At 38.0% G+C, this 25,652-nt stretch overlaps 1 protein-coding gene across 2 annotated transcripts in view; it reads right to left on the bottom strand.

The window, feature by feature from the left end:
• GPC6 (glypican 6) overlaps positions 1-25,652 on the bottom strand; it is a 1,094,872-nt gene that overhangs the window by 536,544 nt on the left and 532,676 nt on the right. For both annotated transcript variants that reach the window (XM_044249953.1, XM_044249954.1), the window contains exon 3: positions 811-1,202. In XM_044249953.1, the coding sequence (XP_044105888.1) occupies positions 811-1,202 (392 nt within the window). The remainder of the gene's footprint in view (positions 1-810; positions 1,203-25,652) is intronic.

Raw genomic sequence — 25,652 nt, 5'->3', positions numbered from 1 at the left:
GTTGAATGTCAAGGAAGAATTTAAACAAAGGCAAACATCCTAGACACAGGAAACAGTCAATGTTTAAAGAAAGCAGTGGAGAAAGACCCCTTGGATTAAAGGTTTAGAGATATCCTCAAGGAAAGGCATGATGGGTATTAGTCATTTATCTTGCTTATAAGCCCAGTGTAGTATGTGGCATTGAATTACAAAGCTAACGGATAACAAAAGGAATTCTCCGCCAGAATCTGTACTTTGTATTCCTTATTCCTCCCTAATCCAGTTGCACAGGTGTTAGCAAAGGAATCTTCCTCCACTACTAAGGAAATTGGCCACTTTCAGAAGAGTGATAAGAAGAAATGCTAGGAGCTGCTGTTCCGAACAGCCGCTTGTCTCTACTTGCAGACCTCATGAAGTCTGTCGCCTTACGACTTCCTCGAGGATTAGAATCTCCGGATGGACTGTTTCACGATTATTTATCATTCTGAAAACTCTGATCACAAGTGCCAAGTGGTCCTGGTTACAAGACACCTGTTTCTGCACCATTCCCGATAAAAGCTTCTCGGCTATATCGCTGATGAATGCTGACATTATATTCTAAACACGGAATGGACTGAAATCCTGACTTCACTCACACAAAGTAAGAAAAGGAAAAAAAAAAAAAACAAAACCAGAATTAAACCTTGACCTTTATCTGATTTCTCTAAGAGCAAGGTCTGCTGTAAAGGAGAACTTTCACCTTGAATTTTTTTTTTTTTTTTTTTTAACGGTTGTTTTAAAAACAGAGCAAAAGAGGAAGACCAATTAGAAAGACGACAGATTTTCAATTACCTTGGAAACTCGGTTTGCAACTTCTCTGCCCACAGTGAGCCCCTGGACAAAAGTCCGGGCAGCAATGAAGGCGCGGGTGACCTGAATTTTCAGTTTCCGGGGTACATCTCCGAACGGCTTCAGCTGGTCTGTGTACTTGCTCACACATTCCAAGTAGTCCTCGCTGAAGTGATACTGTGGGTTGATGAGCTGGAACATCCGTTCCAGGAGCCGAGCCCAGAAGTCATTGAGCATCTCCTCCAGATTCACATTGCCCCCAGTATAGTATCTTTTCAGCTCCGTGAAAAGGTCCTGGAACACTTCTGAATTCTGCATGTACAGCATTCCGTAGGTCCGTACGAACATATCGTTCAGTGACTTTTCTGCATTCTCCAGGAGCTCTCGGAAAAATTCTGGGAAGAAAACAAGGAAACCGTTATGAATGGGTGAGATCTGGAATGGCCCATGCATCTACTTAGCTTAGAAACAACAGTTTCTAAAGGACCTTTACAAACCAATATATATCCTGTGGTTAAGATATCAATGAAGAGGTGACAGTATTTTACACAAGACTTGCCCTATATCTAAGATCTATGAGTCAAAGAAAACAGAAGACATGATATATATGCTTGAAAGAATGTCCGTTAACATTAGGAGTGCACCATTCACTACTCCTCCAAAGTAGTTTCTTCTTTTTTCATTTATTGTTAAATTTTAGGAAATCTTAATTTGATATAAACTCAAATCAAAATATGTTGCAAAGTATTGTCATTAACATAATAACAAATGCATACTGATACAAAACTTTTGCTCCGACCTATTTACAAATCAGTTCTAATACCAAATTCAATTAAATTGCTGTTATTTGGACTAGTTCATAAATGGGATATTTAAATTAGTGTAATATTTTGGACTCTTTGTAGTTGCTATATATAGCAATCAATTATCAGTGTTCAGAGATTCATAATGCAATTAAATTCACTTAATACCAAAGCTCTAATGAACATAATTTAGTTTGCCATAATGAATCAGAAAGTTATGAAGTACTTTGCATTGTCATTATAAATATAAACTATCATTTTATAGAGTTTGAATAAAATATAGGCAATTGGGCTTCCTGCCTAAAAAGTTCTAACTGAAAAAGAGTACACCAAGAAATGAATTCTGCTATCACGCAGGACTTGAATATTAGTGGACTCACTTATAGGATGTAAGAAATTAGAAAATTTTTTTAGGATTTTATTTGTTTTTTTGACAGAGAGAGACAGAGAGAGAGAGATCACAAGTAGGCAGAGAGGCAGGTAGAGAGAGGGGGGGTGAAGCAGACTCCCTGCTGAGCAGAGAGCCCGATGTGGAGCCCGATCCCAAAACCTTGGATCCTGACCTGAGCCAAAGGCAGAGGCTTTAACCCACTGAGCCACCCAGGCGCCCAAGAAATTAGAAATTAATGTCACTGGGTACTCTTAGCCTCTATGGGCCTCACATGAGGCCCCCTGAGACATATACTTCATGTATGTAAGGACACCTATCCATTTGTACAAATGAACTTCGGGAAGGAAGCTCAAGTTTTACCCCATTTGGAGAATGTGATTTGAGGTGGGGAAGAGGCTAAGACAAGATAATGCGTCTGAGTTTACAAATTCAAGTTCCCAACATTAGAGGGATCCTGTGTGACCTCTCATAGTTCTCTCCATTCTCTGATACCGTGTCCTCTCTCAGCTAATGTAAGGACAAAGCAAGTCCAGCACACCTCAAAGAGTCCCAGTAGGAATACCAACAAAAACAAGCAAACAAACAAATTATTTCTTTTTTTTCTGGAACCCTGGAGGGTTTTCTCCTGAGACACAGAAGGAAAGAAGCCATGAATCTCTCTACAGATTCCTTGGAAGTTAACATCTTATTTCTGCTTTATTAGAAGACCCTGAGTGAGCCACTTTGGTTCTGAAAAATGTAACGTTGAACCACTGTTCTGATCATTAGATGGTGCCTGGAACAATAATAGGAGTATTTTATAGTTGTTTTCAAATGAAACCAAAGCATCAAACCTTAAAAAGGACTCTATTCACATGTTTACCTTTTTACTATGAAAGAATACACTTTCCTAAATATAGAAATGTTGTTGCTACAGTGGCAGCAAAAATTGAGGGATTTCCTAGGTCATGGTTTACAAACCCTGTGTGATCTTATCCAAGCCACCAAATATTTCTTATCCTAATTTTTTCCCAAATGTGAAATCAGGATAAACATTATTAAGCCTCCCTAATCTTCAAGGATTCAGTAAGGAAAATCGGCGTTGGTGGAAAAAGAGTAAATTTTTCAAAATTTTCAAAGGATCAATTAATCAAAATATTTCTGTATGTTCTATGTCCATGTTATGCAATCAAGAACATTTCATAATTTTTCAGAAATATTAGTTACCTAGTTTTTCCTAAAATGGAAAGGATATTAAATGATCAATATTAATACTAAAGTATAAAAATACCATATTCAAATCTTTCATTCTTGAAACCAAGAATGGAAATAGCTTGGCCTTGTTGATAGAGGAGCCGGGTGAAAGGTGTTATAGATTGTGAACGAAACTAGAGAAGAATGGAAAAATCACTGAATTGAAAAATACTAATATAATGAGACTAGAAAGTGGATTCTAATCATGAGTTCAGGACAGCCTATTCATTTATCTTCTTTTTGAGGTCAATTATTTTGTTGGACTCAGGAATTAAAGCTTAATTTATTGAATACAGAGTACTGCCTTCAGCAATGAATAGTTAGTAATCAATAGTGTGGTCTGGATTTTCAAAGAGCTTAAAAAAAAAGTAAAAAAAAAATCTTCTCACTCTCATTGCTCTGCAAATACTGGAGGTATAAATGCTTCTCTACGAGGATGAAATTTTTATTTTTTTGCTTTTACTGAAAGTAACATTCCTTAGGCTCTTCCCCTCCTGATACAGGGAACATGAAATATTGGACTTCTGCCTGCCGTGAGGCTGAATGGTTGAAAACAGCCTGCTCTCTTATTGTATCTTGTGGTTTGTTTCTGTATGCCTAAATTCATATTCATCATTGAATAATGACACCAAGTTCTCATCTATCAGTAAATAGGGCTCAAGAAACATTTCATTAGATTCTAAGCTTCAGTTCTGTCTAAGGATATGTCATTGTCTCCAAAGTTTGCTATTAGCTTCACTGGTCCTCAAAAGTCAAGTTATTATTCCTCACTCAAAATCATTATATGGTTTACTGATCTCAGAGTGAAAGTTAATATTTGGTATTGAAAGATGCTAATGTATCAGGCAATTATGACAAATGTTGCTACCTTAAGGTACATTGATCTTAGATCTTATGAAAGATAGGGATCTAAGGTACTGAGGCAAAACTAATGCCCTCCAAAAATAAGTACCCTCATTTCATTTTTAGCCTGCCTATAGACTTAGACTTCCACCTTTTGAAGGTTGACTCTGAATAAAGTATTTTATGCTTGGATGAAAATTGTTTCTCAGCAAACCAAACAAGATGGAGATTGGGAAGACAGTTATCGGACCCACTTTGCTGATGAAGTATTACGCCCATACAGCACAGAGAACAACATTGAAGCGCAATGTAGGGAAAAACGATCTCAATCCAACCTTTGTTTAATCGGGGAGGGCAAACTGCACATTGGGTAAAGCCTTCAGTCAACAAAAATTTTCGTCTGCAAGAAACAGATTGGCAGGAAAAAAATGTTTTTGATTTTTTTCTCTTCCCCATTCACAAAATATACATCAAAGGTTGTTGCTTAGGGCTCCGTTCTGCTTCATAGATGCACAAAAGCACTTTTTCCAGCCAGCATTAGCCTCTGGAAGGATTTTATTCATCTAGAGGGGAGATCTGGGTGCAGACAGCTGTTTGCTGCGGGGCAGATTGCTTCAAGTGGGGGAACAATCTTGAAGATAAAAACCACCACTGTTCCAAAGGCAAACAAGAAAGTCGGCACGCTGCCCGATCCCTTGCAGAGGCCTCTTAGGGGCAAAATTGAACTCCAAGGAGCCAAAAGTTGCCCTGAGGACATCTGAGAAAGGCTTCAAATGAAGCCTCCCAACAAATGCATCAAGATGTAAGGTGTGCGCAGGGCGGAGGGAGGTGCGAGCAGGAGAGGAAAGGCAGATCAGAGGCTCTCGAAGCATCCAAGTCCAAGGAAACGGCATAAAGGTTTTCCCAATCGAGCTGGAAACGTCTCATTGATACAGGCGGACTGTGCATGGAGACGGGATTACACGCTGTATGGCATTTATCTAGAGGCTGGAGCATTCTCCTACTCTCCTGCTCTCCAAAACACTTCTCACTGAAAGTCTGTTTGCAATGAATGCTTCAAGATGGTGGTATAAACTCGTGTGATCACAGAACACAATGAGTCTGAGAAGCTTTGGTCTCCGGTCATCGGCAACTGTATCTGTATACTCGGTAACCGATAGTACTTGTCCTGTCGGGGGAAACAGGTATCCTAAATTTGCTTCTTTAAACCACATATTCGTGTTGAGTGTCTTTCTCTCCTAATCTCTTCTTTTCTACCCTCGCCTCCACTAAAGCATGTTGAATCCGTTCAATTAGCCCAACTAAATGAACCAGTCCAAGGTCTGGGTAAGGAAAGACCCAGAAGAGCTGTCATGGAGGGAAACATGGTTGGAAATGTTGATGTCCAGTAAGGGTTATGGGTTATGATTCACAGACACAATAAAGCTATGACCCTGCCCCGCCCCCATGTCTTTTTCAAGGACAAGTCAATAGGGCTGTCCTTCCTCATGCTGCATATGCCTATCAGCATTCAGACACATCTAATGAGATGATTTCCCCTTTCAAAAGTCTCCTTGCTTACACAATGACCAGATAGGATGACCAGGAAAATGCTGAGTTAAGGAGGGACATTCATGGAAGAAGAATCATAACGACTTTACTCTCTTTTATGCTTTGACTTTGAGGGTGAGAACACAAAGTCCCTGAATGGCCTGTCTCTTCACACTCCAGAGATGTGCAACCCTATGAGAAGAGGTAAACACTGAGGCTGCTCATAGAGACCTTGCAACAGGAAGTGTCACCCTTGGCACACTCTAGCCTATGAGGCATGGACACCCGGATGTTGTTCCCTATAGCAGGGGTCTCAGCCTCAGCACTGTTGACATTGTGAGATGGACGAGATTGGTTGTTGTGGGTCTGCCCTGTGCCCTGTAGCATCTCAAACAGCACCTTGGCCTCTCTCTACTTGCTGCCAATAACACATCCCTCCCCGAGCACCGACAACCAAACATGTCTCCAGACGTTAGCAAACATCCCTTGGGGAGACAAAATCACTCTTAATCCTCCCACGGAGAGTTATCCTCCTACTGAGAAATTCCAGAGGTCTAAAAATAGGATATCAAAACATTCAGAGAAAAACCCAGAACATTTATAGAGACAGCCTGCAATTCATTTTTGAGATAAATTCGAGGAGCTGCGCTCTCACTGAAAGGAACTGAAACATACATTATACTCATGGCTAAGATTGTTGGTGGCTAATATTACTGATTCCATGTCTGGTGCCTGTTACGTGGTGGGGCTTGAGAAAGTGGGACTAGTGATGGAGGAACATGAGCATCCAGTGAAGTGAATCTTGACTCTACCTGGTCTGGGCTCTTCTTAGAGAATGGTAAGTTGGGCCCACTTTAAAAGGAAAGAGAGAGAGGCTACAGCCCATGGTAGAGCAGAACATAACTGATAAAGCATCTTGGCATCCTCCAAACTCTTGTACAGTAATACAGACATAAACATTCACATTATTCCATGCTCCAAGTTTCCGTGCATCTATACCTAGAAGGCCTCGTGGCTCCTGTCCAAAAATATGTTCGTTATCAAGACTGTCTTACCAGATGCTCACTTCCTCTCTGACACAGCTCTCTGTCCCAAGCCATGCTTTGCTTGGCCTCATCACTACCTTCCTGCTGCTGGCCCTGCTGGGCCTTGACCTCATAGCCTGTGATCTCGCCAAGCTGACTGATTTCAAGTTCACTTGCATACTTCACCCTAGCAATGCCCTGCATACTATGTTTTGAATAAACTCCCAAGCTGCTTTTGAATCTACAATAGATATCCTGCTATATTGTCTTAGCAGTTTTCCCAAATATCAGTTGTGTTTTTCTGTAAGAAATGGCAACCCTCAGTATACATTTTTAAAAATTATGAGGTTGAAATTATATCAAATTATTTTTAAAATAGTGATTCATTAAAAAAGAGGCTATTATGAGACAATGTTGCTGTAAGCAAAAATTCTTTTATGATTTATGACTTCTTTATCTCGTAATTCATACTTTCTCTTGCTATGTCTGTATATATATGTTTCTATAAATTTATTATATTATAATAAGCTTTATGAATTACTTAGTCAGTTCATCCCAGGAATTAATAGGCTATACAATTTCAAAGTGATTCTAATGATAGTAATCTATACCTTTCCTGTTTGAGGGATTATTTAACCAAATTTCTGTCAGATAAGTAAGAGTTCCCCACCCCCATCACAAACTCTTTTAAAATGCAGTCAATACGGCAACATAATATCTTCATTATTTCCATTTGCTTCTGTTGCAGTTTTGAAGGAAAGTCAAGATACCAAACCTTAAATGAAGAGGACAAATGGATTTGAAAATATTAAATTACCACCATGGTAATTTCAAACATAGCGAGAGACAGACTGAAACAGTTGCCTGATGTATAATCAGCATCATACACTATATAAGAAATGGTGTTACAGACTTTACACATACTTTACGCAAATCAGATATTAGTATATCTAGATTACAGATGAGGAGACTGAGACTCAGAAGCAAGTTGTCCTAGACCATTCAACTAACATGAACCCAGAGCTCACACTGTTAGGAGAAAGGATGAATTCTAAGAAAGAGCAGGACAATGGGGTGGCTTTGTAGTTTTTCACAAGTCAAACTTTCACACTGTGATTTGAATCATTAATGGGAAGTATAATAAACTCCAAAGACAATGGATAAAACCATATATAAATAAAAATTGCAAAATGCACTCTAAAGTCACATTTATTTATTACAAATAATTTTCATGTGTGATTACTTTTTCCACTAATGCTAATTAGTTCATGTATGTTACTGAGAATGGAGGACAAACTCAGGATTTGTTACTGAGAATGGAGGACAAATCCCCAGGATTGCTCGATCTTTCCTGAAAGGGGCAGCTTCTACTAGAAGAAACCATGCTAAACATTTAAACGTTTGAATAAAATCAAATAAAATGCCAATGTTAACACAGAAGAATCAGCAACAGACACTTTATGTGGTTCAAAATACTCCAAATATTTAATAACCATGCTTTTACAGAAAATTTTTGCCAATCCCTGGCATAAAAGGTCAAAATTGTAAGTGAAATGTTTGGAGATACATTAATTCAACCAAATGTTTTATGCAGTTCAATTTCTTGTAGGTAGGAAGACAATTTATTAGTCTGTTATCTCTAAGTAGTAGAATAAAAGTTCCTTTTCTCCATTATTTATTTTGATTTAAATTCAATTAGGCAACACATAGGACATCACTAGTGTCAGACGCAGTATTCAACAATTCATCCATTATTTTTATCTTATATGTTAAAGTTTTCTTTGACAGCCCTGAAGCCCATTCATCTCTTTATATTTCCTTACAAGGTAACTCAAATCCAAAAGTAAATTCTTAAATCACTTTAATGATTTAGAGGATTTAGGTGATTTCAGTGATTTCAAAGTAGACACCCCTACATTTTTCTAATGTTGTGGTTTAATGAGCCCCTGGACATTTTCACGAGAAGAAAATTCCACAGTAAATCTGGCAGATAAGGTAGACAGTATAAAATGAAAAAGGAAATGGAAAAAAAAAACAATATAAGAAAATTTCATAATTTTCCTTCTTAACTTTCGCTTCATGGTAATTATTAGAAATGGAAATTTAAACTATCTTTTAACACTTTACAAGGCCCTATAATGAAATACAATGCTCATCATAAATCTAGAACAATTATTTTCAGAAAACAATAAAACTGCTATCAAAAATATCACAATACATAATTCAAAAATTGCTCACTATGTTAATCTAAAGGTTATTTTTATTATATTACTCCCATTGTGTGTTGGAAACTCTTATAAATTAGACTTTAAGGAAGTGAAAACATAAGGGTCTAGGGAAATACTCATATCCAATCAATCAAGAAAACCAAGGATATAACAATGTTTTTTGAAATGCATTCTTCAGGTCAATTGGACATTACCACTTTATGTATTTCCAGTGCATCTAATGTAATCAACTAGACTCTTCCATTAAGAAAATTTTAATGAAAAGTCATCATGAGTGTTTGTTAAAAATAATCAATACCCTGCAAAGTCCTTCCATTTAATACCATTAAATTAAGTCACCTGAAGAGAATAAATTCCAGGAGACTTTTCAGATTCAGGGGTGTAATTCAGTTTCAAAAAGGAAAGTTCCTTGGAAAGCAGCCCCTATGTATTTGATTGATATTGGAAAATTTGAAGCAATAAGGCAGTTTACAGAAATTGTTGGCTTGAATGCACATTTCCCAAGGTTAAACTTCTTTTTTCCCCCCTATACTTAGTGATCCTTTACACATTAGATTGATAAATGCTTTATTTCTTGGTAGGTTATTTCTCTGGAAGATATCGTTTCAAGTGAGAAAGTCTGATTAGGCCATTTACGTTCACGAGGTGGTATAGATAAACTATTAATTCTGGGAATCAGGAATTAAATTTGAAATCTGCTGACGTTTTGCTGCCAAAAGCAAACAACTGTTTGGAGCCTGCAGACGATGTTTCCAGCTCACACGATGCAGCGCATATGAAATTAAAACCCGAGGTGCTTCCCTAGTTCACGGTCATCCTTCGTCTTGGCCTGTAAACGCCTTCAGGCCTTGCCCACAACCCATTTTTCTTTTCAGAGAGGACACGACACACAGCGGCGTAACCCCTTAGGCCTGCAAATTACAGATTTTAAAATCATTTCCAACTCTGTGTTTGCCTTCACTGAAAAAAAGAGCACGTATTTTGTTTATTGTTTTGTTTTGTTTTGTTTAGGATTCCAAATTTGGATCCTAGATTTTTCCCATCACAGACCCAGTTCTTTGGGCAGCTCCCCTTCCTTCTTCACCCACCTGCTTGTGCCAGGGGTGAAAAAAAATCTGCACCACCAAACCACCAGGGTGGACTCTGGGAAGTGGGGGTCCAAGCTAATCTTAGGTGAAAAGTCAGTGATGGGGACATGGCGTTATTGCGACAAGAGATTCGGCAGGTGCTTAAGGAGAATAAGGAGGAAGAGCCATAGGAAATTGACTTCTGATTCTCAGAGAATTCTAATAGGTGGTTCTCACCCTTGGTTGCCCATTAAAATCACGTAAAAGAATCCTGGCCGCCAGGCTGCTTTCCAGACTAATGAAATCGTAAGCTCTGAGAGTGGGATCCAGGTCAGTCTATCCTCAGACTCCCTGAGTGATCTCAATGTGAAGCTCTTCTCTATTTTCCAGGACTTTCATTTAGTCAGTGCCTGGCAGTGGATATAGGGACAGGGAAGGAGGAATGGGGACGGAAGGAGGAGTTACATGACATGTCAGCCCTGACTCTCCTTTTCCCCTCCTTCGCTTGGGCTCCCTTTTCTCTTTTGTCACAGTAGACCAGCCACGTTCTGGTGTCCAGAAGAAAGCACAGCATGGCCAACATGTGGAAAGTGTGGGAGGAGCACTCGCCATGGTCTTGGGGGATAAGACTGTGCTAGTCCCTTTCCCTTTTCCAAGTATCTCTTTTTCCTTTTCCAGCAACTAACACTCCCTTCCCTGGGCACCCCCTCTTCTTGGATAACAGGACAACGAGCTTATCCCATGGTGAGCAAGGAAGGGTGCAGCCTGGGAGCAGAAAGGAATAGGGTCTGATAACAAAGGAGCTAATTAAAGCCAAGGGAAAGGGAATGCCTGCCTGAATAACAAGGCTTTGAGTACATAATGCAGATTGAAGTACATAATACAGAAGGACCACTTGAAGTATACTGGGAACAGCCGAGTTGTGAAACACAATTAAATAGAAAATTCGTAATGAAAGTATTATAGCCAAATTTCATGTCGAATTGTTAAGTGACATCCTTTCGAGTCCATGAAAAAACTTTCAGTGCTGAAAAGATATGAGAAGTCCTGGAATAATAGTTTACTATGCTCAAGAGATGTCTAAATTAAAATAAAAGCAAAAGTCAGTACCAAGTATGAGTTTTAAAAAACCAAACTGAGTAATAATGTATTCATATATTCTGCTATATGCCACCTTTGTGTTTCGAGTTGTCTTTACCTATATTTTGTACAAGAAGAACCTCTTGTGATATCTATTACTTAAATATTTATTTATTTATGTATTCATTTATTTTTAGAGAGGGAGCGCACACATACCCAAGGTGGGGGTGGGGTAGGGCGGAGAGGGAGAGAGAGAATCTTAAGCAGTCTCCATGCCCAGTGTGGAGCCCAGAGCAGGGCTTGATCCCACGACCCAGAGATTATGACATGAACAGAAATCAAGAGTTGGATGCTTAAAACTGCCTGAGCCACCAGAAGTACCAATTTATTATTATTATTAGGGTTTTTTTTTTTTTTTTTTAGGAAAAGTGAAATGCAGTATGCCCCAGTAGAAAAGAACACTAATGGGCACCTGGGTGGCTCATGGGTTGAGCCTCTGCTTTCCGCTCTGGTTGTGATCTCAGGGGTCCTGGCCTCGAGCCCCACATCGGGCTGTCTGCTCAGGAGGGAGCCTGCTTCTCCCTCTCTCTCTACTGGCCTCTCTGTCTACTTGTGATCTCTCTCTCTGTCAAATAAATAAATAAAATCTTAGAAAGAAAGAAAGAAAGAAAAAAAAACACTAATGAAAGGAAATAGTTCAATTATGAAGATAAGGTTAAAGATTTATGTAGACAAATATTCCTCGTATTACTTATGTTAGCAGAGAAGGGAAATAATTTAAAAATCCTTAAGGAAGGATATATTCACACTATAAAATATTATGTTATATATATAAAATTATGTTTTTAAAATATTTAACAGCTAACACTCACCAAGCACTAAGTATAAGTTAGCTACTATTCCAAGGACTTCACATCTATTAACTAATTTAATCTTAACAGCAGCTCTATGAGATAGTGATTATTATTATCATCTAACTTCCGCATCTGGGGAAAGGAAGGTCAAAAAAAGTTAAGTAGCTTTCAAGGCACTTAGCTAAGAGACGAAGCAGCAGGGACTGCAAAGCTAGGCAGTCTGGCTTTAGGAACAGTACTTGTAGATTCTGTGAGGAGCTTAGAGGACCCTCTATAACAGATATAATTCAAAATTACTAATACAAAATTAGGCATAGGATCTTGAAAAGGTTATTTAAGTGAAGAGTCTTAAAACATAAACTTCACAAGATTTATAATAAATCTACTTTCAGTATACGATATGATGACCGAAAATGCTGAGATAGAAAATGATCCGAAAATAGGGATGCCTGGGTGGCTCAGTCAGTCAAGCATCTGCCTTCAGCTCAGGTCATGATATCAGGGTCCTGGGATGGAGTCCCACATGAGGCTCCCTGCTCAGTGGGAAGTCTGCTCCTCCCTCTGCCTCTGCCTGCCAACTCCCCCTGCTTGTGCTCTTTCTCTGTCACATAAATAAAATCTTAAAAAAAAGAAAGAAAATGATCCTCAAACATATATCCAGTACAATCCCAATTTTGTTAAAAAAAAAAAAAGGTATATACACACTGAGAAAAATAAGAACACACCTATAGAAATGGTTTAAGATGGGTAAAACGCTATGATTTGCATCTTCTCTGCAGAGTGCTTACTTTTCTAAAGTTTCTACAATGACTATAAATTATGTGCCAATTAAAATACAAACACAATAGGTATTATTTTAAAATAAAAAGACCTTTAAAACAGAAAAATGCTGCTTGTTGATGGGGGGAATACCTATTTAAAAATACAGACCAAATGGAAAGAACCTAGATGTCAATCAACAGATGAATGGATAAAGAAGATATGGTATATACACACACACACACACACATATACACATGCACATCTTGCAAATCTTGCCATTTGCAACGACACGGGTGGAACTACAGGGGATTATGCTAAGTGAAATAAGTCAAAAAAAGACAATTATCATATGCTCTCTCTGATATGAAGAATTTGAGAGAAAGGGCAGGGGTTCATGGGGGGAAGGGAGGGATAAAATGAAATAAGATGGGACAGGGAAGGGCGACAAACCAAAAGACTCTTAATCTCAGGAAACAAACAGGGCTGCTGGGGGATTGGGGCAAAGGTTAGAGTGGCTGGGTGATGGGCATTGGAGAGGGTATGTGCTATGGTGATGCTGTGCGTTGTGTAAGACTGATGATTCACAGATCTGTACCCCCGGGGCAAATAATACATTATATGTTAATAAAAAATAAATTAAAAAATATGGACCAAATTTTTAATTTATTTAAAATTTATTAAAAATAAAAATATTTAAAATTTATTAAAAATAAATTTTAAAATATGGACCAAAAATAGTAAGAATATTGAATGAAACTAGTTTATCTAAAATTTACAAAGGGAAGTCCAAGAATTAAGATCCTCCCCCCCCCACCAAAAAAAGAAGCCTGCATAGGGCAGAAAACAAACAAAAAATTTACTCAAAAGATAGACTTTGAGTCTCTTGAGTCTAAATTTAGTGAATGCATGCTGATTAGTAAGAAGGACTTAATGAATTAAAAGAGAGAGAGAGAAACGCTCTTGCAGATGCAGCACATGGGCTGTAACATAAAGGTCCCAGTAAGGTTAGTGATTATTCACTGATAATAAGAATATTTTTTCGTAGTCAAATGAATACTTTTAAAAGTATAGAAAATTTCTTTTTTCTTCTAGACAGAAAAAGGATTTCTCAAATGGATGTTCTCAGTCGCCAATAAAATTCCATTGTTCATTATCAAAGATGTCAGCCTACACTCAGGAAACAAGAACACTAAATTGTCCTTTTAATGATTATGAATTTTAAGTCACTTTTTTCTCTACAGAGTTTTTGGTGAGGTTTGATAATTATTAGCATGGGATGACAAACTGTGTAATTAAAATAATGTTTTTATAAACATTTGATAAAGGGCGTTATGATACCTTCTAACCACCTCTGTCATTTACCAAACGCTTGAGCCTGTTGGCTAACCCTTAGAGGAGCACTGCCTCCCCAGTCATGTGTTAGGAAATCATTTTATTCCTTTAACTTGTCAAGAGGTAATGAACAGCAGCCTCATTCGGCATCATAGATGTTTAATTCAAAGGTAATTATACAGTTTGATGAGAAAAATAAATAATAGATATCCTGGTATAGGTTTATAATAAGATATACCATAGTATTGTATAAGGTATAAATGCAAATGAATTAATTAAACATTGATCTAAATTTGCTTAACATTGATTAGCTTTACTTTGCCAGTCATTCACCAGGTTCTTCTTACAGAAAAAAATATTGAACTCATTAATCTCATGCTATTTAATGGTTGTTTTACCTTCATAACATCAATCAGTTGAAATGCAACAAATGAAAACAATCATTATTGAAGACATCATAAAGTATCAATTACCGCTGCTATTTTTTGTGAAATTGTACAGTGGTGCACCTTATTCTTCGGAGTGTTAAAATCAAATTAAATCCTAGATAAGGAGCAGCTTATTTAGATTCACTAGCATATGTTAAGTTTACAAGTAACTTTCATATTATTTATATTTCAGCTCCTGAATTATACAGGTCATACATAAAAGAACTCAAAAGAAGATACTCAGTTGAGTAATCTTTAAAAATTTTCATTCCTACCTCAAGCGTATTATTTTTGACTTCATTGATGTTTTACAACATGTGTTCGTTGTTATTAGCCATACGTTATACAGTAGTATGATATCATTCTTATTTTTATTCTGATGTATGTCATAACATCTTCCCTAAAGCAATTAGCGATGGTTTTTCAAGAAGGCATCTATTTACATATTAGAAATTGATAATTTCTGCAAAACACAAATTGATATTTGTGTTAAGCAAATAAAGCTTAACACAGCTCTCTTTTTAGCAGACTTAAAGGGCTCGGCAAATCTTCTCCAACATCGCTATCTTCTGTGTTTGGTTTGTTTTGGTATTAAATACCCTGACCTAGGACTATGTGGCTTATGTTGTAAATGTGACTCTCTCTATGCCCATTTTCCCCTTTCTTTTTGAACTGCTGAGGGTCATGAATCTCCTTCCCCCAGCTCTAACTGCTGCATGCAGTTAGCACCAAGAGCAGACGCCAACCAACACTCTAATCTTGCTCTGATGGATGGAATGCTAACCTTTCACAAGATTAGAGACACAAGGTGCTCTAGAGATAATAAAATTCAAATAGGTTTATTTCAAAGGGCAACCCAATCTCACTTTTGTTCATGGGTCACTTGGCAGATCATTTGCCAATGTAGTTTTTGTGTCTTTCCAAACTAGGTTCTGGTTCAGTGTGCCAAATGTGTCAAATTAAGGGGGCCCCAAAAGCCAGTTCCAAGGTAGAAACAGAGGAAGTTGGGAATAACATTATTTTAATACATGTGATTAAAAACTCTAATTCTAATTTCCTTGCATTATACCTGAAATACTAAAAAGGATCAAGACTGACCATGCTGGCAATGCTAGTGACTTTGTATCACTGCCAGTATTGAGAGCCTGGAGCCTAAATTCCAAAATATTATTCAGAGATTTCCATTTCAAATAAACGCCTAATGGAAATCAAAATCAAGAGTTAAACAGATGGTGCTTTCTGAATATTATGTAGGTGTCTGTTAAACATTTTCTTAGAAATAAAAGTCAAGGAATATTAGTCAAAAAAATAAATCAAGAATAAGAACTACATAAATATGAAGAGAAGACCAGGACTAAAAATCTCTTCCTTTAAGTGCAATGAGTAATCTTCACAAAAGGCTTCAAGCATTTCTTCTGTCCACTATCTTCTTATTATTTAAAATTACATCAGCCGTGAACAAACCCAGAGTTACCTCCTGATGAGAAAATGAGTTCGGAAACCCAAGAGCCATTTCATGTTAAGATGCTCCTAAAATGTATTACTCACCTATAAGGATAACATTAGCAAATTACTCAAATTTAAAGAATATTGATAATTGTTTTGCATTTTATTTTATTTTATTATTTTTAAAAGACTTGTATTTATTTATTTGGCAGACGCAGCAAGAGAGGGAACACAAGCAGGGAGAGTAAGAGAGGGAGAAGCAGGCTTCCCATGGATCAGGGAGCCCGATGTGGGGCTCCATCCCAAGACTGTGGAACCACGACCTGAGCCAAAGGCAGACAATTAACAACTGAGCCACCCAGGCACCCCTAACATCGATAATTTTATCCCACTGCACGTGACACTGATGATACATACGTATGTCATCACTTTTATAATTAATTTTCATTCTTAATTACATATCTTGCAATGTAGTACGAAACTGTATTCATTTAGAAAAAGTTTTACAGATAAACTTTTATAAAGCAAGAAACTTACATTTTTACATATATATTTAAATTATAAAAAATTCTTAAAAATCTAAATGGTGTTTCATTTAAAGAAAAACTCTGTGGGGGCACCTGGGTGGCTCAGTGGGTTAAGCCGCTGACTTCGGCTCAGGTCATGATCTCAGGGTCCTGGGATCGAGTCCCGAATCAGGCTCTCTGCTCAGCAGGGAGCCTGCTTCTTCCTCTCTCTCTCTGCCTGCCCTCTGCCTACTTGTAATCTCTCTCTGTCAAATAAATAAATAAATAATCTTTAAAAAAAAAAAAAAAAAAAGAAAAACTCTGTGAACTAGTATTTAAATATCACACAAAACCATTTTCCCCGAAATAGTTTTCTTTTTAAGATTTTATTTATTTATTTATTTATTTATTGATCAGTCAGAGTGGTTTAGAGAGCATGAGCATGTGCAAGAGCTGCAGAGGGAGAAGAAGGCTCCCCACTCAGCAGAAAGCCTGCCTCGGGGCTGGATTCCAGGACCCTGGGATCATGACCTGAGCCTAAGGCAGGTGCTTAACTGACTGAGCCACCCACATGGCTGGAAATATTTTTTAATCATAATTGTCCCTACTGTGATTTACTAATTAAATAAGGCTTTTGAAATGAAGTAGTTAGAATCAGTCGTACATCTAAAATAAAATATTTACTAGGCTGTTTTGCTCTTTTATTTCAATAATGCTAATGAAATGAGAACATTTCAAACTAATTCTTGTTAAAAATAAATCTGAGACTACCTGCTCCACAGAGGTTATGCAAAATTAGAAAATGTTCATTTGATTATTTTAAAGATGTTGTTTCCTTTTAAAAATTCTTAGAATAATCACTGCATCTTTTTTCATTTATTTAGTAATGCAATACTGCTGAGGTTAACATTGTTATCTTGTGGTGAGCCACAGAAACCATGAATCTAGACGGGACATACATCATGCCATAACTGGGAAGACACACTGATGACAGTTAATGCGGATCATAATTCTCTTAGTTTTACTAGAAGTTGAGAATGTAGATATATGTCAGTTACTCTTGGTACTTGTAACTGGAAAATGGAAGTATTAACAGCACTTTCCTCATAGGATGTTATGAAGATCACAGAATATACACAAAATAATTTGTGGGTGTCCGGCACATGGTAAAACTATGTAACTGTCAGGTATTTTTAGTACTTTCTCAAGAATGAAAACACTTGCTAATAATAACCAGGATTGTTACTAACCATTTGAAATCCATCTTGTTGAATGGATAAAGAAGATATGGTGTGTGTGTATATGTGTGTATATATATATATATATATATATATATATATATATATATATAATGGAATACTATGCAGCCATAAAACCCCCAAAATCCTGGAGCACCTGGGTGGGTCAGTGGGTTAAGCCTCTGCCTTTGGCTCAGGTCATGATCCCAGGGCCCTGAAATCGAGCCCTACATTGGGCTCTCTGCTCAGTGGGGAGCCTGCTCCCCACAACCACCCACCCCCCGCCTGCCTGTCTACTTGTGATCTCTCTTTCTGTCAAATAAATAAATAAAATCTTAAAAAACAAAAACAAAAACACTGAAATCCTGCCATTTGCAACCACGTGGATAGAACTAGAGGGTATTATGCTAAGCGAAATAAGTCAATCAGAGAAAGCATTATCATAAGATCTCTCCGATATGAGGAATCTGAGAGGTAGGGCAGGGGTGATGGGGAGAAGGTAAGGAAAAAAATGAAAGAAGATGGGACCGGAGAGGGAGACAAACCATAAGAGGCTCTTACTCTCAGGAAACAAACTGAGGGCTGCTGGGTGGTGGGGGGTATGGAGAGGGCGGTTGGGTTATGGACATTGGGGAGGGTGTGTGCTATGGTGAATGCTGTGAGTTGTGTAAGACTGATGACTCACAGACCTGTACCCGTGAGGCAAATAATATATTATGTGTTAATAAATAAATAAATAAATAAATAAATCCATCTTGGCATATAAGAGATGAACATTATTTATCTCATGACACCAGTTCCATGAGGTCCTATGAAGTGTTTTTATGGAGAAGGCCAAAAAAAGGTATTTGGCAACAAAAATAGATAAAATACATTAGTTGCTGTGTGGTATCCTTGATGAAAAAGGTAACTTAATGGAAAATTAATGATATTCCTGTAAAATAAAAAATAAGTATCCCTTTTTTTCTCTTGACTTAATCAACTCTCCTATACTTGAGTTTAGGTGCAGTGTTATTTCCCTCTCTCTATTTATGGTCCTTCAGTGACTAAAGCTTAAAGGTAACACCCCTTCACTGAATGTATAAAAATACTTTACCGTCTTCATAATCAAATGACGTTGTTGATAATATGGTGGTGACAAGACTGGCCCAGCATGATCTGGGCCAGAGAAACAACGTAAGAAGCAACACAAGTAGTTGATACTAAGGTAAACAGCAGCTTTATTTTTACACTTGCATTTACGGGACTTAGTACACTTTTCCCTTGGAGAAATAAATAAATAAATAAATAAAAGCACTAAACATTTAACTACTCTTTAAAGTACAATTCTAATTTGTTAAAACTCATTTTCAATACCACATCTTCTATTCAGTGACTTTGGCAAAGATATCCCAACAAAACTGACTTGGCCTCAAATCTCTGAACACATTTTACATTCTTTCATGAAACCATTCACTAAAAAAAAATAAATAATAATAATCCAACTATAATCAGACCGGGGGGGGAGGGACTTCTAAATAACCACAAACTTGTTCTTAACACTCTTTACTCACCAAACCTAAGAACATTTGCCAACTAGTTCAATATCTATCTGATAATTATTCTACTGATGCCATTTTTTCTAAACTTGTCAATGACTACTCCATGTGAAAAAGTATTGATAATGGGGCAAAGGTCAAACTGGGCTGTGACCCGTGGGTCTTCCAGTCTATAGGATCAGCCGCTTGGTCAAAGAGGGAAATTAGTTTTTGGGGGGAAGGTTTGTTGAGCAGTCCTTGTTACTTGCCCCTGTGTTACAGTCTGGGTGCTTGCAAATTGACTGCAGAATAAATCGCTCCTGATTCTTTCCAAAAATGAACCTTAACCTTACAAGTAATTAATTTCCAGATATTTACTTCATTTTCCTTCCACACAATCATCCGCTGTGATTGTCCTTTCCCTGGTTCTCTGGACCTATGCCAGTCAGCCATAAATCTGCAAATTCGCTCAAATGAATACAAGGTAATTTGATGTTGTATTTGATTTGGCGTTAAATGCTACAGAGTTGCTGACTTCAAAGTCAAATACATAAATCTTCACTGCTCATGAAAAGAGGAGACATTTCTTCTGAATTGGTTTGAATATGACCATGCAGGCAATTTCAGATATGCAAAGATAGAAACAGTATTAAACAGGTTTGGTTATAAACCCTTCTTCTTATTTATTATAAGTGTATAGTAGTGAATTATACATATGCATGAAAAAAAATGAATAAAAACGTAAGGTAAACCTTGGCTTTTGGTACACATCCTGCTGTGGTATGTTTTAGATCCAGGTATTAGCTAACATTTGCCCCAAGAGCAAAATACTACTAGAGTACTTAATATATAGCACATTTGACTCTAGACTTTGGGCACAATTTTGAATTTATTTGGTTTTAGGAGGTTGAATCAGATCCATCACATTCCTTAATGCCCTTTCTTTGTGTGTCTGTGTGTGTGTGTGTGTGTGTGTGTGTGTTAATTATAGATCATACCCTGAAAGGTAGCACAATAACAATTTATCAACTAGTTTTTGCCCTCCCATGAGGAAATGTCAGCTGTTTACATCTGAATGTCAAAGCCAGCATGAGTTCCATGGACCAATGGAGGTCCAAAACAAAAGCAAAAACAAAGAAACCTAAAGCAAAACAACACAAAACAAAAATACAAAACAATGACCACACTTGAACAAGAACAGAAACAATCTGAAAGCCAGGACTGAAAACATTCAAAGTAAGTTTCAAGTTATCACGGGCTTGAACCTCCATTATCCCACTGGGTCTGTGTAGAAATCCAGGGCAACTTACAACACAAGGGTTCGGGTGCTCCATTTAATTTAGGAAAGTGATAGAAAGGTGGCCAGATGAAAATAAGGTGAAACTAACTCAACAAAGCTTTCAGTAGTCCAAAGCTGATTTTCCAGAAACTTCTCTTTCTCTTTTTTAAGACAAAAATAGACCGGTTCTGTGAGTACCAGCTGACCCTAAACAGGGACTCGAAGTTTGCTTGTGTCTGATTAAAACACTCAGGGGCCATTAGCCAGAAGTGATAGGCCTGGAGAAGGAAGGGCAATCTTCAGGAATATTTTCATGGAAGAATATCTGGGAAAAGCCAGGAATTCAGAGGCCACTTAGTACTCATGCTGAGCCTGCCCCAGGGCAGAGATCTGAAGTTAAGGAAGAAAGGGGATATGCAAGCAGGAGTTGAGCAGCTGGAGACTGAGAAACCCTTGGGCCTCTAAGGTAGGAAGAGGGGCTCAAGTAATCGCCCTCTGGCCTTAGGACAGTAAAAACGAAGAGACTCAAACTCCGTTTCTATGGAAAGACCTTACTGCCAAGAAAGGAATCACCAAGAAATGGAATCCAGTTAAGCCCACGGAAGAAGATGACGTCGGTGGTGGCTGTAAGCTGTCCCCCACACTGGGCTTAGGGACAGCAGCAGAGTAGGGGGAAGTGGTGAGACAGTAGGAGGCACATAGGAGCCAATATTCTGAATTCATCTAGAAAGACTAGAGAGACCTTGAAGGGTATCAGTGAAGTAGCTGTCAAAGGTATACAATGATCAGGAAAGGGTATCTTGCTTGGGAATTAATGATATCAGGGCTGATGTATTTTTAATTGTACCCCAGAGTTCGTGAGAGCCAAAGACATCCGCATTTTACACCATGCCCCCGAAAATCATAAGGTTTCCAGTAAGAGTCTTTAATTATGCAAATTGAATTTAAAAGAGGCCTTACTTAAAATGAAGAAAATTAACCCACTAATTACATCTTATAAACTTCTTCTTCCTGATTCCCCAAATTAAAAATGAATCTATCAACCACCTCCCTCCCTCCCTCCCTTTCTTCCTTCCCTTTCTTTTTTTTTTTTTTTTTTTAAGATTATTTATTTATTCATTTGACAGAGAGAGAAATCACAAGTAGGCAGAAGTAGGAAGAGAGGCAGACAGACAGAGAGGGAGAAGCAGGCTCCCTGCTGGGCAGAGAGCCCGATGTGGGGCTCGATCCCAAGACCCTGGGATCATGACCCGAGCTGAAGGCAGAGGCTTAACCCACTGAGCCACCCAGGCACCCCTTCCTTCCCTCTTTCTTTCTCTCCCTCCCTCTCTTTCCTTCTTCATGTCTCTCTGTCTCCTGCACAAGGAATATAACCATCTGAGTCGGGAAGAATCTAGTGTATTTAGTTGTGAGGAATGGGAAGGAGGAAGGGAGAGTATTTGTGGGGTAGTCGGAAGAGTGGTAATTTGTCAGAGTTACAGGTCTATAATAAACCAGTATAATCGATCTGTCCTTTTAAAATGGATAAAATCTGGGGCGCCTGGGTGGCTCCGTCGGTCAAACATCTGCCTCTGGCTCAGGTCACAATCCCAGGGTCCCAGAATCAAGCCCCCAAGGGAGCCCACGTAGGACTCCACGTAGGACCCCACATAGGACTCCCTCTCCTTCTGCTCCCACCTCTCCCCATGTGCACACACTTTCTCTCAAACACACACATAAGCTTAAAAAAAATAAAAATAAAATGGATAAATTCCTCCTTTTTCCTGTCTTTGCATATTCTCTGTTCTGTTGTTCTCAAGTGTCTATCTTCCATCGAGAGTCTCACTGCCGATTCTTTCAGGATTTGGATGGAACTCAACCACGCTTCACTAGCTCTATAACACAGTGATGAGGCCTCCCGTAGTTCCCGCCTGCCTGAGGGCAAATGTCTTCTAACTGATTCCTTGCTTCCATTTTTGGCCCGCCTAGTAGTGTTCCTATTTACTGGTGATCTCCATACCTTCTTCCAAAACAGAAAGCTCAAAATGGCGGAGATCTTCTTTGGTTTTGTTCACTGTTAAAGCTCAAGTCCCAAGAAGAGGGTCTCATACCCAGTAGGTGCTCACTAGTTATTTGAAAAAATGAATGCATGCTCTCTCGTAGTGTCTAGCACAAAACCTCCTCACCAGAGCTCTGTTTAATCATATGCACTTCATCACAAGGATAATGAGTTCAAAGCCTGGGTCGTGGAAAGTTTCTATTTATTGATAGGAATTAAGTTTTTAATTATTAAATGAAAGAGACTGGTTCATGTTACAGCGAATTTCATTATTCAACAAGTTGTCTGGGGGAGAGATGTTTGGGATAGAGGACCCTGGCTGGAAATCACATCAAACAGAGGAGATAGTGTCTGCATGGATTAAAGATGAGGCTGACTCTTCAATTTACATAACCTTTTCTCCCCTCTTTCTTTCTGTGTCTCTGTTAACACCCAGACTCTCCTTTTCTTTTCCCCAATGACTGAATGAGATACAGAACAACACAAGAGTGATTTTTATGAGAAACATATTCTGCATAACATTACAGAATAGGATGAAAATGTTCTCTTTTTAAAATTTCTTCTTCGTAACATAGATAGAGCTATGACGTGTACATTACTAACTCACCAGCCGAAATGAATCTTATCTTTTTTTTTTTTTTTTAAAGATTTCATTTATTTATTTGACAGAGAGAGAAAGAGATCACAAGCAGGCAGAGAGAGAGAGGGAAGCAGGCTCCCTGCTGAGCAGAGAGCCTGATGCGGGGCTCAATCCCAGGACCCAGAGATCATGACTGGGCCGAAGGCAGAGGCTTAACCCACTGAGCCATCCAGGCGCCCCTGAATCTTATCTTTGTTGAATAAATTACTAACAAAGCTGGGGTTTGGTCATAACAGTTTGGGACTTATACAGACATGGGGAGAATTGGAAAAGTGGAACTTTGTCTTAGTGGTGCATTATTTTTTAATTTTTTAATTAAAAATTATAATTTTTTATTTAAATTCAATCAGCCAACATATAGTACATTGTTAGTTTCAGATGTACCATTCAATAAGTCATCAGTTTCATATAAAGCCCAGTGCTCCTCACATTACATGTGATGTGATGTGATGTGATCTGCTCTGCATTACTAGACTTTAATTTTTTTTAAATTAAATATATAATATATATATAACTATATAACTATAACTATATATATATATAGCTCTATATCTATATAGAATTATATATATATATATAATTCATTAACTGTTAGAATTATATATATATATATAATTCATTAACTGTTACCTTTAGGAGAAGGGTGATGATCCAAAAAACTTCCTCTGGTTGAACACAGATCACTGAGGAGAGCATACCAGTAAATTACAAGAGAGATACACTTGGGCTTCTGGGGTCCTAGGTGAGTTATGAGATCATCCTTAAATCTATTTATCCCAAGTGAGTCTATTATTACGTCCGTCTACCATATACCAATGTCCCATGATCATTACCTTGAGAGAGTGTCAAGTATTCTGCATTTCTTTTGAGGGAAAGTGGTTAAAAAAGAACGTAAGAGTCATTAGCTTCTGTCAGAGCAGTGATTCTCCAAGTGTGGTCTCTGGACCAGGAATGCAAATTACTGCTTCCTTCAAGTCCTGTTGCATCAGGAACACTAAGTCTGGGGCCCCTGAGTGTGCATTTATTTAACAAGCTTTGCAGGTGATTCTTGATGCTCCCGCCAGATTGAGAATGACTGTTTTAGGAAAACAGTTTCATTTGGCCAACTACAAATATGGGTCCTTCTAGGAAGTATGATTTTATCCAATTCCCTGATATAATTGTTACTTGAGAATCTGTACTTAATTTTTGACTTTTGTCGACAGACTTTTAAATCTTCCGACCCCTGAAAGAGATCTTACCTTAAATCCCACCTTTCTGTAATTCCAGTCATTTTTATTCATTAGTAGAAAACACCTGTAACAGCAGGAGCTACTTACATTCTAATTGTTTCTTGTTCCTCTAAATTGCTTGTCATTATAAAAGAAATGACAGAAGTGAAATGGGAGAGGAGCAGTGTGGCAAGACTGGAGCCCATTTTCAATGTTTAATTGCTCTACAATGCTAAGAACAGATTAAAAAGATAAATCAAAAGTTTGCCGAAAAAAGTGAGGCCCCCAGTCAGTTTTATGGTTTCATTTGAGCTGCAAAGATATTATTATACACTCATTTACAAAACAATGAGCTCTTACTGTTTATGAAAGTTTAATCTCTTGGTTTATTGCCTTAATATATTTCACATTGGTAAGGTTTACTTTTAAATGAAATTCCTGACTGTCTTATGTGGATGTTATTTTATACTGAGAATACAGACAGAATGAGTGTAACATCATAATTGTATTCATCTATGAAGCAATTAGAGTCAGGGTAATTGCTTCTCGTTCTCTCATATCTGCATACAAAGTAATAGAATTAATATTTTATCATTTGGCAGTATCCCTTGTTAGCTAAGAATTCTAACACTGTATATCTTCTCTGTCTACAGGAATTTAAACAGACCCTATATTAATATTTGCCTAAATCAAAAACTGTGCCAAGTGGAAAAATCACATGGAGGACAATAGAGTTAGTGCTAAACACAGGCCTCCGGTTGATGAACACGGGAACGTGGGCCTTGGAACACGCTCTCCAAGTGAGCTGATGAATGAAAACAGAGCAAAGGCTGAGGAAGCTCACCTCAGTCCTTGGTTGCTTTCCAAGTGATCTCACAGTTGCCAGACTGGAGTACAAATTCCATGGGGTTCTAGGAGAGTAATTCTAATTAAAAATACGTAGCTGCTCTAATATCAAGATTCCTATGAAAACAACTTTAGGAGTTTCAACAAAGTGACGACTAAAGGAGGAGAAAGCATGAAGACCTAAAAGAACAGCCTGCTGAGTGACTGACAAGATCCAAATCCTCAGCCAGCATCAACAGGAATAAGAAGGGCTAAATGAAAACTTAGAGGCTCATTTATTTCCTAAGAAGCTTAGGCTGGAGGGAGAGAAAAGAAGCCATAAATTAAATGGCACTTTGCTTGAGTAAAAGGGGAACAAATGAGGGAATTAAGTTGAAACTAGAAGCTCAACCACCGGACCAAAATTAATTGATAGATAAGCCGCATTTCGACTTAAATAAATATTATAAGAGATGGGGGAGAACCAGCGATTCAGCCCTTTCTTTTCAGCATCAGCAAACAAATACCCTTTATGGAGAGAGAGAGTCTAGAATTAGCGGTGGTAACAA

The sequence above is a fragment of the Neovison vison genome, chromosome 5 (assembly GCF_020171115.1).
Source record: "Neovison vison isolate M4711 chromosome 5, ASM_NN_V1, whole genome shotgun sequence".
Classification (NCBI taxonomy): domain Eukaryota; kingdom Metazoa; phylum Chordata; class Mammalia; order Carnivora; family Mustelidae; genus Neogale; species Neogale vison.
Note: the sequence above shows the minus strand (reverse complement) of the source record. Positions and strands in the feature narration are given on the sequence as shown.